We start from the raw sequence: 14,023 nt of genomic DNA, 5'->3' as shown, positions 1-14,023 counted from the left end.
CTAAAGCTTGTTTTCAGTTTGCAGAGTATTTGAGACCCAAACCAGCATCTTAGATAACTGTTTAAATCTGTCTGATTTTATTCACACATAATGCTCCGTGGTTAAGGCTACAGATGTGATGAGAACCCAAGCTACCCTTGTTTGTAGGAACTACCGGGAGGCTATGGTCGTGTGAAGCCTGACATTGTCACCTATGGTGCTGGAGTGCGGGGTTCTGGTGTGAAAGGGGGCTGCCGTGCACTCTCAGGGACCAGTGTCGCCTCCCCAGTGGTTGCTGGGGCTGTCACCTTGTTAGTAAGGTGAGTATTGCACACTGATCGGTGCTGTCTCTGCTCCCTCATCTCCCACAGGAGGCAAACGATCCCCTGGGCTAGCTGGAGGCTGGAGTAAACCAGGAAGTCCTGCAGGGCACACTGCTCTCCATGGCTCCAGGATGGAGAAGTGGCTGGGCTGGGCTGGGCTGGGCTGTTCTTACAAGGTATCAGACGACGATGATACAAGACATGCAAGTTTCCTTGCTGAACCATCTGTTTCCTTAGCAATACATATTTTTTTTTTACTAAAGTTCTGTGCAAAGTTAACATATGTAACATTATGTCATGGGACTCAGAGAATAACTGGTTTCTGCTGTGAAGCAGGTTAACATAGCCATCACCTCATGTTTTGTTTCCATGGTCTTAGCTAAGCTGTGAAGCCACTTAGGTGCTGATGGCCAGCCAGTGTCCTTGATGACTGACGGGTATCTCTGTGCCACGCATTCTGTCCTTTTGACTCATCTGTAGCTGGAGTGGACCTTAGTCCTCCGCCCTTCCTCCTGCAGGTGATGAAGCTAGAAGCAGCTTGTAAACGTGGTAGAGCAGAGCTGAATCGTGCTTGCCCTGGCCTGTGGTCAATGGGCCGGGCTCCCTTCCTCAGTTATGTCTTTGAAGCACTTGCATTCCCCTGACGTCAGGCTTTCCCCTCTGTTAAGGCCTTTGTTGAGATTTCGTGTTGTAATAACACACATAAACACACATCTCTACATATCAGAAGTTTGCATTCTATGCTCATTTTATAATTAAGATAATTGCATGTTCAATTTCTAAAAGCAGAGATTGTGTTATTAGTAATATTGATGGGAGCAGTGTATCTCTTGCCTGACTTTCCCTTATACATCAGGGCCAGGTACTTGAAAGTGTCTGCATTGCTCAGAAGTAAGTGTGTGCCTTCTGGGAGCACTGCTTCGCTCTCCCCTGGGAAGCAGCAAAGGGGGGAAGACAGATTCACACTTTGGTAATGTTCTGTGCTGAGTAAAGAAATCTGTAGGCCCTTGTTCCTAGCGCTGTGGATTCTAGAAACAGAAACTACTGGTGTGTTTTTGCCTGTCACATAATTGTTAGCAGGAAGCCAGGCTTCCCACTTCTCTGTAGAGCCCATCATCTGTCTCCTGCTGAGTGGGAAGGTGAGGAGGCTGTGTTTGCCATTCCCAGTAGCAGCTCTCAACACAAGTGGTTTTGGCATTGAGGGAGCCTTCAGTGTACCTCTCCTCACTCAGATGCCACTGTTTTAGTTCAGCAATCATGATGGTGACAGGAACCTGTACGGGTGAGGTAGATGCTCAGTGAGGAAGTGGAGTGAGTACTCTCGACTCCTTATGAAAACCTAGCCCTACTGTCTCCTTTTACTTCTGGTTCCCCATTAGAATCCTGCCCTGGCTCTCAGGTAAACCGTCATCATTAGTTAATGTTCCGGGGGCTTAATAGGAAAGTACGTTTTCCAGTTTGCCCAACAACTGTTCTCACAAACTAGTTACTAAAACCTATTTGTATATGATACATAGATGTGAAAACATGACCATTTCAGAATTAGAGTGAGCCAAGCTAGTCAAGCAAGGCTACACGTTAGTGTGTGGAGCTGCAGTCTAACGGCAGCGTTCACAGTGGTCTCAGGCCTCCAAATCCCAACCCAAAGACAAAGGCTCACCTGGAGGCAGTGGTTCCGCCTCCTGGCCAAACTGTGTTGGGTTCCTCTCCAATATCAACCTATATTCCCTTTATCTCTCAGCCAGCAGGTGACCCTCCCTGGGGACCTTGAACCTTTTTGATGGTTTTCCCTCTTGTAAACTGTGTGACTGATTTATTCAGATTATCAGGAAACTGTATTATTTATTAGTTTTGTATAAATAGGCATGAGCCTACAACATCACTGCTGAGCAAAGTTACCTGGAGCTTTACCGAGTGGTCAGTAAAGCCTGTCACAAGGATCATTGAGTTCACAGTGTTCTCACCGCTCCACTAGACCAGGAAGTGTGGCTAGACAGAACACAGACTGCAGCCACACACTGACCCTCTTGCCGGTTGGAGGCTGTTTGGCTTTCATCCTACACTGAGAAAAGTGAACAAACACTGCTTCTCCTCCCCAGCACAGTACAGAAGCGGGAGCTAGTGAATCCTGCCAGTGTGAAGCAAGCTTTGATAGCATCAGCCCGGAGACTTCCTGGTGTCAACATGTTTGAGCAAGGCCATGGCAAGTTGGATCTACTGCGAGCCTATCAGATCCTCAGCAGCTATAAACCGCAGGCGAGGTGGGTGTGTGCAGCATTCTCAGCAGGCCTTTCCTATCCTGGGCTCCCTTGCACGGAATAGTAGCTAGACGTTGGGGTCATGGCCCCCCACTCAGGTTCACTCGTAAGACTGTAAACTGCTTCTGCAGGTGCTGCCCACAAAGCCCTGGCTCTGTGGACCTGCTGATGCTGTGGACCTTAATGGATGTAGCGAAAAGAATGATGTGCATTTCGTTAATGCTTTTGAAACAATCTAAGTTTGTGGGAAATTTACAAAAATAGAATTGTCATACACTGTTTACTCTCCCAGTGAGGGGGAGATGACCGCTTAGCTGATCTGACACAGTATTGGAAGTCATGTGTGATGCTGACTTTGTAGACAGGGCCTCTGTAGCCACTTGGACTGGATGCTTCCCCTGTGTCTTTTACCTATTGAGGTTCCAGACCCTACATTGTGATTTCCTAACCTGGTCTCTGGTCACTGGCCCCTGACAGTTTGCCTGCTTTGTTATTTATGCTTTGATTCTTGGAGTAATAAGCCAGTTGTCTTCATGAGGGTTTATCTGCTATTTTCTCGTGATTGGTCTAAGGCTGGTTTTCACCTTCTATTTGGAGATGATTTTAGATTTATATCCAAGTTTCACAAATAGTACTGAGAACCCAGAAGTTCTCTCAGCCTTCCCTAATGTTGGCATGTTGATGGCACAAGGGCTAACTGCACAGTCTGGAGTGACACACCTAGACAGCATTGTAGACTGGCTGCAGGTCACCTGTGCTCCCACATAGGCCCTTCTGGTCCAGGCCCACTGGGGCACTTGTGTTATGTGTGCTTCATTTGGCTCGTGTGTGTGTTTGGACCTGTCTCTGGGCTCTCCGTGCCCAGTCTGTAAAGTAATTGCTCTGCAAGCATGAGGTCATAAATTCTCTTCCCAGAATACATATCAAAAGCTGAATGCAGTAGCCCACTCTTTGGAGTTTGCTGGTCAACCAGTCTTAACTGAATCTCTGAGACTCAGGTCATGGTGAGACACCCTACCCCACAAAACAAGTTGAGCATTCATTCTGAGGAGCAATATCTGAGGTTGACCTCTGACCTTCATGTGCATACCCACGTGTGCACTTGCACATGAAAATATATACACAAAGATAATGTTAGAATTCTGTGTAGTAATTCAGTTTGCCCAGATATGCTTAAGAAGAGTGCACCATAGTGAGAGAGACAGTCGGGAACAGCCCATGCCCACTGTCTGCTGCTGCACACACGTCTGACATGGGAATGTTTCGTGGGTCTCAGCTGAGTGTGTCGGGTGCACCAGAGCAAGAACGCCTGCTGTGAGTGAGGAAGGCAGCTGGGTGTGCAGGAGTCTGGGGATCTAGACTCAGAGTTCCTCTGCCTTCCCTTCCTGTCCAGCCCCTGAGCAGGCTTTCACAGAGCTGTCCACCTGATTAGCAGCAGGCTGCATTGGTAAATGGGGGTGTCTGCCACAGAAGCCTCCTGCAGCTTCAGTCCCTGGTCTGCTGCCATAGAGCTGACAGAACCCAGCTGTAGAAGGTGGAGGTGGCTTCCTGTGCATCTCTGCTGTTCACTGTAGCAGTCAGGAGCAGCACAGTGGGCACACCCCCAGTGCCAGCCTGGGCACCCTACCCTTGTGTGCAGCCCCACTGTGCCACCTGTGCCCAGCTTGTTGCCTGCTTCCGCGTTGCTCTGTGATGTGGTGTACAGTAACACTGTCTTCTTCTTTCAGCCTGAGTCCTAGCTACATCGACCTGACTGAGTGTCCCTACATGTGGCCCTACTGCTCCCAGCCCATCTACTATGGAGGAATGCCAACAATTGTTAATGTCACCATCCTCAATGGCATGGGAGTTACAGGAAGAATTGTGGATAAGGTGAAACTTCTCTGTGCAGCATGGCCCAGACTTTGTACCTTAAGCATTACCCTCCTGAAGTTAAGAGAGAAGGACTTAGCTGGGTGTGCTGCATACACCTTTAGTTCCAGCACTCAGGAAGGGAAGCAGGGACAGGCAGATCTCTGAGTTCAAGGGCAGACAGAGTGAGTTCCAGGTCATCCAGGGCCATACAAAGAAACTGTCTCAGAAAGGAGGGCTGGACTTCTTTCATCTGCTCAAGCTTCAGATGGTGGCGGGCAGCTGCTATACAGAAAGTCAGACCTGCTCTTCTACAGAAAAGTCAAGGTCTCAGTTTATTCTCTGGCTTTGGCCCCTAATGGCAGAGCACCTTTTAGTTTTCACAGCTACTGAACAATGAAAATGACTCTGTTCCTGACTGAACACTTGTAGACCGTGTAGAAGGCCTGGATCTTGTTTTGAGGTTTACTTTTTATCATTTTCTAACCACTCACTGTGTAGACATCACCTCTGTTACCACGTACTTTAATTTTTTTTTTAAAGATTTATTTATTTTATGTATGTGAGTGTGTGTAACTGGTGTGTAGCTGTCTTCACACACACCAGAGGAGGGCATCGGATCCCATTACAGATGGACGTGAGCCACCATGTGGTTGCTGGGAATTGAACTCAGAACCTCTGGAAGAGCAGTCAGTGCTCCTAACCGCTGAGCCATCTCTCCAGCCCTTAAAACATATTCTTTACCAGACTTTATTGCAACTTCTTGTCATTTGTTGTCATGGTGTAGTGAGCAAAACTGTTTTAGTCCGTCCATTGTAGGCATCTGAAAACAGTCGTGTCTTAGCGTCTCCGCATGCTGGGCTTTGGGTTATCATTGGCTCACTGCGCCTTCACTTGAGCACTTGAGTGGCTTTTGCCTATAAAGATTCTGCCGTGACTCATAGAGTTTTCTTTTCTTCTGAGTTATTTCCTCAGCATGTACTCCCCAGATGAGAATCCTGAGTCAGGCTTGGAGGTTAGTACAGTTGTTGGTGTACACAGTAAGTTCTCTCCAAAAGAGTTGTATCCAGGGCTGGAGAGATGGCTCAGCGGTTAAGAGCACCAACTGCTCTTCCAGAGGTCCTGAGTTCAATTCCCAGCAACCACATGGTGGCTCACAACCATCTGTAAATGAGATCTGATGCCCTCTTCTAGTGTCTGAAGACAGCTACAGTGTACTTATATATAATAAATAAATAAATCTTAAAAAAAAAAGTTGTATCCATTGGACTGCTGCTGCTGGTGTTCGTGGAGATGTGTGTCCCATTTCTGTACTGGGTGACACGTCTTTCTCAGTTTTGTATCCCATGAGGCTCTTTTAAACCTTGAATGTGTTGTTAGTGTATTTACATGGCCGTGCCAGCATTGATTGCATCCAAGGGCATTCCCTGTCACCCCTGAAGACAGTATGTCCATCAGCAGTTACTCTGTCCCTCCTTCCCCTTCTAGTCCCTTGGCCATCTGTCTGCTTTGCTTCCTTTCTTTTTTTCCCTCCCCTCCCCTCCCCTCCCCTCCCCTCCCCTCCCCTCCCCTCCCCTCCCCTCCCCTCCCCTCCCCTCCCCTCCCCTCCCCTCCTTTTGTATTTGAGACAGGATCTTTTTGTAGCCCTGGCTGCCCTAGAACTGTTATATAGACCAGGATGGCCTCCAACTCACAGACATGCCCTTGCCTCTGCTTCCCAAATGCTGGGATTACACCTCGCTCAGTCTGCTTTTCCTCTCTGGATCTGCCTGCTTGAAACAGTCCATACTCATGGTTTGTGTCCTGCTGTGACTGGCTCTTCTCACTGAAATGTTCTCAAGGTTCCTCATGTGTCGTGCTGTGGTTTGCTCCTTTTTATAGCTGAGTGATACTCTGATGTGTGGATAGTGCCACTTTGTAAAAAGTGTGTGTGTCTCTGTCTCTGCGTGTACGTGTGCGTGTGTGTGTGTGTGTGTGTCTGTGTCTGTGTCTGTGTGCCTGCGCACGCCTGCGCCTGCACGCGTGTGTGCCTGTACCTGCGCCTGTGCTTCTTAGAGCTCGATGACCTGGTTAGTGCAGATGTGTGAGACAGCTAGCTATCTGGGGTGGGCACCTCTGTGTTTATTGATTATGTCTCTCAGTGCCAATTACCTTTGTGTCTCCTTGTTTACTTTTTACTGGAATTGGAGTTTCCCCTGCTGCTGCTGCTACAGTGTCTCTATGTTTTAGAAAAGATCTCCTTTTCTGGTTTTTTGTTTTTGTTTTGTTTTTTAGAGTTCCTCTCACCACTCCACTCCCAGGCCATTGTTTTCTTGTTTTGATATGACTTCTTGTGGTGGTTTTATTAATCCTCACTTCTATAAAAGTTGTTCATTTTGATATTGTTGCATTTTTTTCTTTTTTCTATGTTTAGACTAAATTATTTATTGTATGTCTATGAATACATTGTTGCTATCTTCAGACGCACCAGAAGAGGGCATCATATCTCATTACAGATGGTTGTGAGCCACCACATGGTTGGTGGGAAATGAACTCAGGACCTCTGGAAGAGCAGTCAGTGCTCTTAACCATCTCTCCAGCTCCCTGCATTTTTTTCTTGTGTGATTTTTTTTCTGTTGTTTGAAAAACTATAACTCCCCCTTACAGAAGTCAGTTTTATTTTTAGACTAATTCTATGCTTTTTTAATATTTATACTAATATTCTACTAACTCTGATTAAACCTTGAATTTGTTCATCTGTTAAAGTTTGTTGCAAAAGAGTGATGGACTTCTTTTCTCCATTGCTAACCAATGGCCTAAAAGTAGTCATTAAAGCTGAGATTGGTGTTGTACCCTGCAGGGTCTTCTTTCCCGGAACTCCTTTTTTTTTCTTTTTTATTAGTATTTGCTATGCCTAGTCACTTGGGCAGTTGCCCTGGCTCTGGGGCACTGTGGATTGTGAGGGAGTCAGCAACTTAGGTCTGTATGATTTCCAAGTGCTCTCTTCCTGCCTCCTCCTCCTCTCCCCTCTGGCCCATGGTGAGGTATGCATATCACATAGCAGGGCAGTCACCTACAGCCAGTTCACAGACCTTCCTCCAGGCGCCACTCACTCAGTAGTTGTAGGATTTGGTTGGTGACTGCTGGCATCAGTGACACTTCAGTGACACTGAGGACAAGTCTAAAGGTGTCATTTGTATCAGTTCTCTTCATCTGACACAAGAGAACTCTTGACAAGAGCACACACACTGTTTTCTTACAGAATGGGCAGTTTTATAACCTTGGAGAGCAGGCACAGCTCTCGTCCTGTCTATGTTCAAGACTCCATCTATCCAGAGCACTGAGATAGCCCTCAACAGCCAGGCCAGCTCACTTAGGACCCACTCTTGTGTTCCACACAACTCACTTCACTATTGACCTGCTTTCTTTTTCTGCAGCCTGAGTGGCGACCCTATTTACCACAGAATGGAGACAACATTGAAGTGGCCTTCTCCTACTCCTCAGTGTTGTGGCCTTGGTCAGGTTACCTTGCCATCTCCATTTCTGTGACCAAGAAGGCAGCTTCCTGGGAAGGCATCGCGCAGGGCCACATCATGATCACAGTGGCTTCCCCAGCAGAGACGGAAGTAAGGGTGCACCAGGAAGTGGCTTGTTTTTCTTTACCAGCTCCTGCCAGGAGAGCAGAGGTGGGGAATAGACTGAGAGCTGAGGGTCTCCATTTAATGAACCACTGAGGTTGACTGGATTAGCCTCATGGCCATGAGCCGTGGACCAGGATTTGCCCCAGAGCAGCTGCTCTTAAACCCCACTCTGCTTTGGGCTCTGCTGCCACAATCATGACAGACAGGACTTTCTTGGGCCTAATTTCAAGCTCAGAATTAGTGCCTCTGAAATTGGTCTCCAGGTAGGACATATGGGGTTGGCTTTACATGGCTCTAGTGGCCTTTAGGGATAAAATGCCTGAACTTTAAGTCTTCACCTCTTCTTGGGAAGAGAATTGGTTGCAGCACATGAGTATACGTTATTGCCACACACTCTTACATTTAAACTGTGTGACTTAAACTGGTTAATAGAATCAGCTTTTTTTTTTTTTTTTTTTTTTTTTTTTTTTTTTTTGGTTCTTTTTTTCGGAGCTGGGGACCGAACCCAGGGCCTTGCACTTCCTAGGCAAGCGCTCTACCACTGAGCTAAATCCCCAACCCCTAGAATCAGCTTTTGTAACTGTGCTGTGGTACTGCCACGGGCAATCCCAGCATCCGGAATCCACATCCTGAGTTTGAGATCTTACCTCAGAAACAAAGGGAAGAGGAAAAGAAAAAGGTATTTTAAAACCTAAACTAAGATTTTTTCAGAAAGGGGCTATATTTCAAGTTTCTGTTTTATCTGTTAACTTTTTCAGTTAAAAAATGGTGCCGAGCATACTTCCACAGTGAAGCTGCCCATCAAGGTGAAGATCATTCCCACCCCTCCTCGGAGCAAGAGAGTCCTCTGGGACCAGTACCACAACCTCCGCTACCCACCCGGCTACTTCCCCAGGGACAACTTGCGGATGAAGAATGATCCTTTAGACTGGTGAGCAGCAGCTTCACCTGCACACTGTCACCCTGGGCTGTGTGTGCTCCTGGCACTGTTGGGAGCCTGTGTTGTGATGACACCAACTTCTAAACATGCACGTGTGCAGCAGAAACTGACGTTACCCTCTATTGTCTCATTTCCTTGTCTACCACTGAGGCAGTGGCAAGTCTGCTCAGTCCCACTGTCCGACTCTGTCTCCATCCTCCCATATGTGGCCTTCTTTAGCTCTGTCTTAAGCCTGGGTGGTGTGTCTTTCCTCTTGACAGGTCCTGGTTCTGTTGTTCTTGTTTCCCTGTGTTCTATCCACTGTATGCTGGCCACCATGATCTTCTGAAAGCAGGTGCTCCTCCCAGCTTACCTCAGAGTATTCCTCTCTGCTCTCGTGCCGGAGTTGTGTGGCTACATGACTTCCCAGGCTGGGGTTGCCTCCCTTCCTTTCCCTCATGCACTGTCCTGAGTGCTATTCCTACAGGACATCTAGGTGGCCTTTCTCTTGGCCTCAAAGCAGGCTTGTTTCTCTTAGTGTAGAGTGGAGCTTAGGCTCCATGTTGAAAGTGTGAGCAGGAAAGGTATCAAACCACTTGACCAGGATTTTGTTTTATTCTTGCTTTGTTTATTTTTAATTTTTTGAGACAGGGTTTCTCTGTGCAGCCCTGGCTGGCCTTGAAATCAATCTTTAGACGCAGCTGCCCTTGAACTCACAGAGATCTTCCTCCTTATTGCCAGGGTTAAAGGCATGTACCACCACTCCGGCTTGACTAGGATTCTGACTAGGATTCTGGAAATCAGAATCCTGGTTCAGGATCATATTTGCCTTTTTCATTTAAATTTTATATGTATAGAGGTTTTATCTGCATGAATGTCTGTGTATGACTTGTATTCTTGGTGCCCACAGAGACCAGAAAAGGGCATTGGTTCCTCTGGAAATGGAGTTGTGCATTGCTACATGGGTGCTGGGTCCGTTGTAAGAATAGCTGATTTAACCACTGAGCTGTCTCTAGCCCCCGATTTCCTTCTAAAGTTAAGATTTTCCTGAAAGCCAGGTAGTAGAAACTGACACCAGGCAAGGCCATGGCCCTGCACAGGAGCCTGTCAGGTGGGCATTGCAAGGAGATGGAGTCTAGGTTTTCTGCCAGGCATTTAGACAACTGATCTAGCTGTGCAGAGGAAGAGTGAGCCTATTTCAGAAGGAAAGCAAGCCAAGGCGATAAGCATGTGCTTAACCTGTACAGAATATGCCAGTCTCTGCACCCCATGGTGGTTGTCACATGCAGGTGGCTTCTGTTAAGTTACTGGGTGCCTCTGAAGTGCTGCTCCGGACACTGAGCCTTGTCCTGGCATCATTTTGTCATGGCCCATGCCATTCTCGCAGTTCTCTTTCGTCACTGCTTTAGCTTGTTTGACCCAGGTGATGGACCCGGAAGAGATCAGCCCTGTGCTCCTGCCATTCCCTGCAGAGTGCTCGTCTGAACAGTGCACTTGTTGCTTTACAGGAATGGCGACCACGTCCACACCAACTTCAGGGACATGTACCAGCATCTGCGCAGCATGGGCTACTTTGTGGAGGTGCTTGGTGCCCCATTCACATGCTTTGACGCCACGCAGTACGGTGAGCAGCCTTGCTGGCCAGCTCTTCAGTGTGTGTTGAGTATTCCCACCATGGTCACTCATAGGCCGGTAAAGGGAGCGTGGATGGTCCCGTGTCAAAGTGGAGGTGCAGAGTAAGGCTCCCCGTGATGTTCACGCTCACCAGTGGCCGGAATGCTCAGCTGACTACAAAACTGATGGTGGGGGGCGGGGGGGGGGGAGAGAGAGTGTGTGTGTGTGTGTGTGTGTGTGTGTACATACATACATGCAAACACACACACACACTTTTGTATGGATCCTGACTGACATCAGGTTCGGCAGAAGGAGCTTTTATGTTCTGAGCTATCTTGCTGGCCCAATCTTTTTTTTTTTTTTTTAAATGCTACCACTATACATTACTCTTTTTCCTAAGCAAATGATAAATACTATATTGAGCAAATATGAAAACCAAAGAACACAGTTAGCTGGTCCTTGTGGCCTGCTGGCCACTGTGTGTCTTCCCTCCTTGTGTCGTGGTACAGGCTGACACCAGCCAGACTCCTAGAGGCAGGACACCAGTGAGAGGTGGCACTGCTGAATTGTCTTCTGCCACTCAGCAGTGACAGTTCTCAAGGTGTGGCATTGCTTCTGTCAGGCACTCTGCTTATGGTGGACAGTGAGGAAGAGTACTTCCCTGAGGAGATTGCTAAGCTGAGGAGGGACGTGGACAATGGCCTTTCCCTTGTCGTCTTCAGTGACTGGTACAACACTTCTGTTATGAGAAAAGTGAAGTTTTACGATGAAAACACAAGGTATGTTTGCATGGCAGTGGCATGACAGCTCCCCAGCAAGCTGTTGTGTGACTGTCGTAACTTGGGGTTGTCTTTCTAGGTAGTGATGGAGTGTGGGTGGAGGAAGCTCCTGTCTGCATACAAGAAACTCCATGTAGAGAGACAGAGGTTGCTAGACTCAGTGCTCACTAAGGGGCATTGTTCTCGCTGAGCCCAGGCACCTCTTCTTTGTTTTCTGTCTCATGCTGTTCTGTCTTGCCTCCTTCGTACTGAACATAAGAAAACTCACATGCACCTAACAGAGGACCTGTCACCCAGACCTGTGACGCTGAGTGCTGGGGTGCTGCTGCAGTGTCATGTGTTACCTGTGGATCTTAGCATATCTGCTCCTTTCTTGCTTCTGCGGCACTGGTCTCCTAGACGCAGACTGGGCCTGTCTGGATCGCATGCCAGTGAAGCACTGGTTTGCATCCCATAAAGGAGAGCCTTGGCGTGTCTGTGTGCAAAGCCACACAGTTGGCTGGAGCAGGAGGCTGGCATAGTTTTCAAACCAAGCAGCCAGTTTAAGTTGACACTTTTATCTGTGGACTGGATTTTGTCAAGGAAAGAAGAGTATATGAGGATTTTAATTCTTGCCTTCTCTGTATCTCCTGCCACATTTGCAGGCAGTGGTGGATGCCAGATACTGGAGGAGCCAACGTCCCAGCTCTAAACGAGCTGCTGTCTGTGTGGAACATGGGGTTCAGTGACGGCCTGTATGAAGGGGAGTTTGCCCTGGCAAACCACGACAGTAAGGCTTTGTGTCTGTGTGTAGAGGCAAAAGTGAGGGTGTGAGCTACGTGCTTCTGAATTCTGGGTTTCAGAGAGATGGGATTCGTAAATGAGCGGTGGTGTAGAAAGGCCTTATCAGTGTTTTAAAAAAGCACACTTGGGACTGGGTCTGTGGCTCCGTGGCACTCGTCTTGCATGAGCAAGGACCAGGCTCAGTTGCCATCACTGCAGGAAAATGAACGGAGCGTGTTGCTCAGTGATAAGTATTTACCTAGCATGCGCAGAGCCCTGCGCTCCGCCCTTACCACCACACAGACTGGGCATGTAGTCCTAGCACTTGGAGCCAAGAGCCTGACGGGTGTTTGAAACCACTCTGGGATATATAACAAAACTATTTTTAGTAAACAAAAAAGCTTGTTTATATACTTTACAGTTTTTCTTTAGAAACCGCATGTTACCAGCATTTTTCACTTGAAGTTTGAAATGATTACTTGTAGTTGATATGTAACAGGCAATAGCTGTTCGTCTCATCAGGTTAAAAATGTCTAAACATGAGTGATAGACCATATGTGAAGTGCATGCTGGTCAGTGAGTGTTGGGCATCTCTTCTCCCTTAATGGTGAGCAACTGTCTTCTAGTGTACTATGCATCGGGGTGCAGCATTGCCAGGTTTCCAGAAGATGGTGTGGTGATCACACAGACTTTCAAGGACCAAGGTAAAGAAAAGTGCTGTTCACAGCCTTACTGCCCTTTCTCTCCCCCGCTCCACTCCAGCTTCCCTGTGTACTTTATCTACTGCTCTTACTCCTCTGGGCGTCGGGTTTGGTAGTGTTTGGTGCGTCCCATGTGTGCCTCACAGTCCTCAGCATGTTTTGTTACCATTAGTACGGCCAGGCTTTGCTTCCCTCTTCTCTGGTTCCTGGTAAAACTCACTGCAGTATTATTTCTACAGTGCTGACTGTGGCATGGATTCTGGGGATCCCAAAATGAGCAAGACAAACTCTTGCTGAAGAATGAGTGTATAGTCTGCCCAAAGTGGGGGCGGGCAGGGGGAGGCGTTTCTCCAGGATGGGGCTCAAGATGGTCTTTGTCACAGTCGAAGGGGTCTTCTGTGTTAAGCGTGTTGCTATGGCATAGTCTCAATTTTGAGAGTTCTCAACCTGGTGAAAACCCATAGGTTAAAACGCCATCTTTCCTTTCAGGAGGCATTGCTTGCTGACTTGTTTACCCACAGCAAACATCCCTCAGGCCTGGGCCAGCCCCCTGCTGTAGGCTGAGAAGATGAAATCACCATAAACAGTCCCCTGGTCCACAGAGCATCCTGCTGAGTCGGGAGGAGCAGGACAAACTAGACAGTTTCCGAAAGTTATGTGCAGGGCAGTGGGACTGTCACTCCAGAACTGGGACTCTGAGCTGTAAGACATGTCTCATGTGACAGCCTGTGACCATGTGCTGGTGGAACCATTTCCTCCTGGAAACTGATAGCCTATCTTCAGAGTGACCAGCCACACCACCGTCAAGATGGTTATTTTCCTGTAACTGAGAGACAGTTTTACCAGTTGAAAATGTGAAACTAGGTTTTTCAGTTTAACTGTAGGAGGCCTCTTGAAGCTCATGGTGATTTTATCTTCTGAGCCCCTGGTCCAGCTCGTTGTAAATTAGTTCTTTCTCAATGTTCTCACAGGCTTACCACTTCCAGGGCTAAGAGCCATGGCCTCCTACCTTGCTTGTTGCCTCCTGCAGTTCAGTAATTTGGAGAAGGAGGTAGCAGGAGATTTAATAATGCATCCTTTATTTTGTGTTTTACTACTGTCTAAAAGTCGCTGCTTGATGTTAACTTGAATAGTCTGCGTGGAGGGTAGGACTTTGTAGAGCACGTTACACTAGAGCAGGAGAGGCTCCAAGCTTAGCAATAAAGCTGCCGATCAGG

The 14,023-nt window shown here is 47.7% G+C and overlaps 1 protein-coding gene across 4 annotated transcripts in view; it reads left to right on the top strand.

Moving 5' to 3' along the window:
* The window catches only part of Mbtps1 (membrane-bound transcription factor peptidase, site 1), a 51,194-nt gene that overhangs the window by 26,414 nt on the left and 10,757 nt on the right, over nt 1-14,023 (top strand). For 3 of the 4 annotated variants that reach the window (XM_039098049.2, NM_053569.2, XM_008772651.4), the window contains 9 exons: nt 148-299; nt 2,402-2,563; nt 4,288-4,432; nt 7,828-8,016; nt 8,790-8,962; nt 10,459-10,574; nt 11,187-11,343; nt 11,988-12,112; nt 12,732-12,809. In XM_039098049.2, the coding sequence (XP_038953977.1) occupies nt 148-299; nt 2,402-2,563; nt 4,288-4,432; nt 7,828-8,016; nt 8,790-8,962; nt 10,459-10,574; nt 11,187-11,343; nt 11,988-12,112; nt 12,732-12,809 (1,297 nt within the window). Of the gene's footprint in view, nt 1-147; nt 300-2,401; nt 2,564-4,287; nt 4,433-4,603; nt 5,427-7,827; nt 8,017-8,789; nt 8,963-10,458; nt 10,575-11,186; nt 11,344-11,987; nt 12,113-12,731; nt 12,810-14,023 lie in introns of those variants that run through there. The other variant, XM_039098051.2, reaches the window with a different exon arrangement.

The sequence above is a fragment of the Rattus norvegicus genome, chromosome 19 (genome assembly GCF_036323735.1).
Source record: "Rattus norvegicus strain BN/NHsdMcwi chromosome 19, GRCr8, whole genome shotgun sequence".
Classification (NCBI taxonomy): domain Eukaryota; kingdom Metazoa; phylum Chordata; class Mammalia; order Rodentia; family Muridae; genus Rattus; species Rattus norvegicus.
This window is presented reverse-complemented; position numbering and strand designations above follow the sequence as displayed.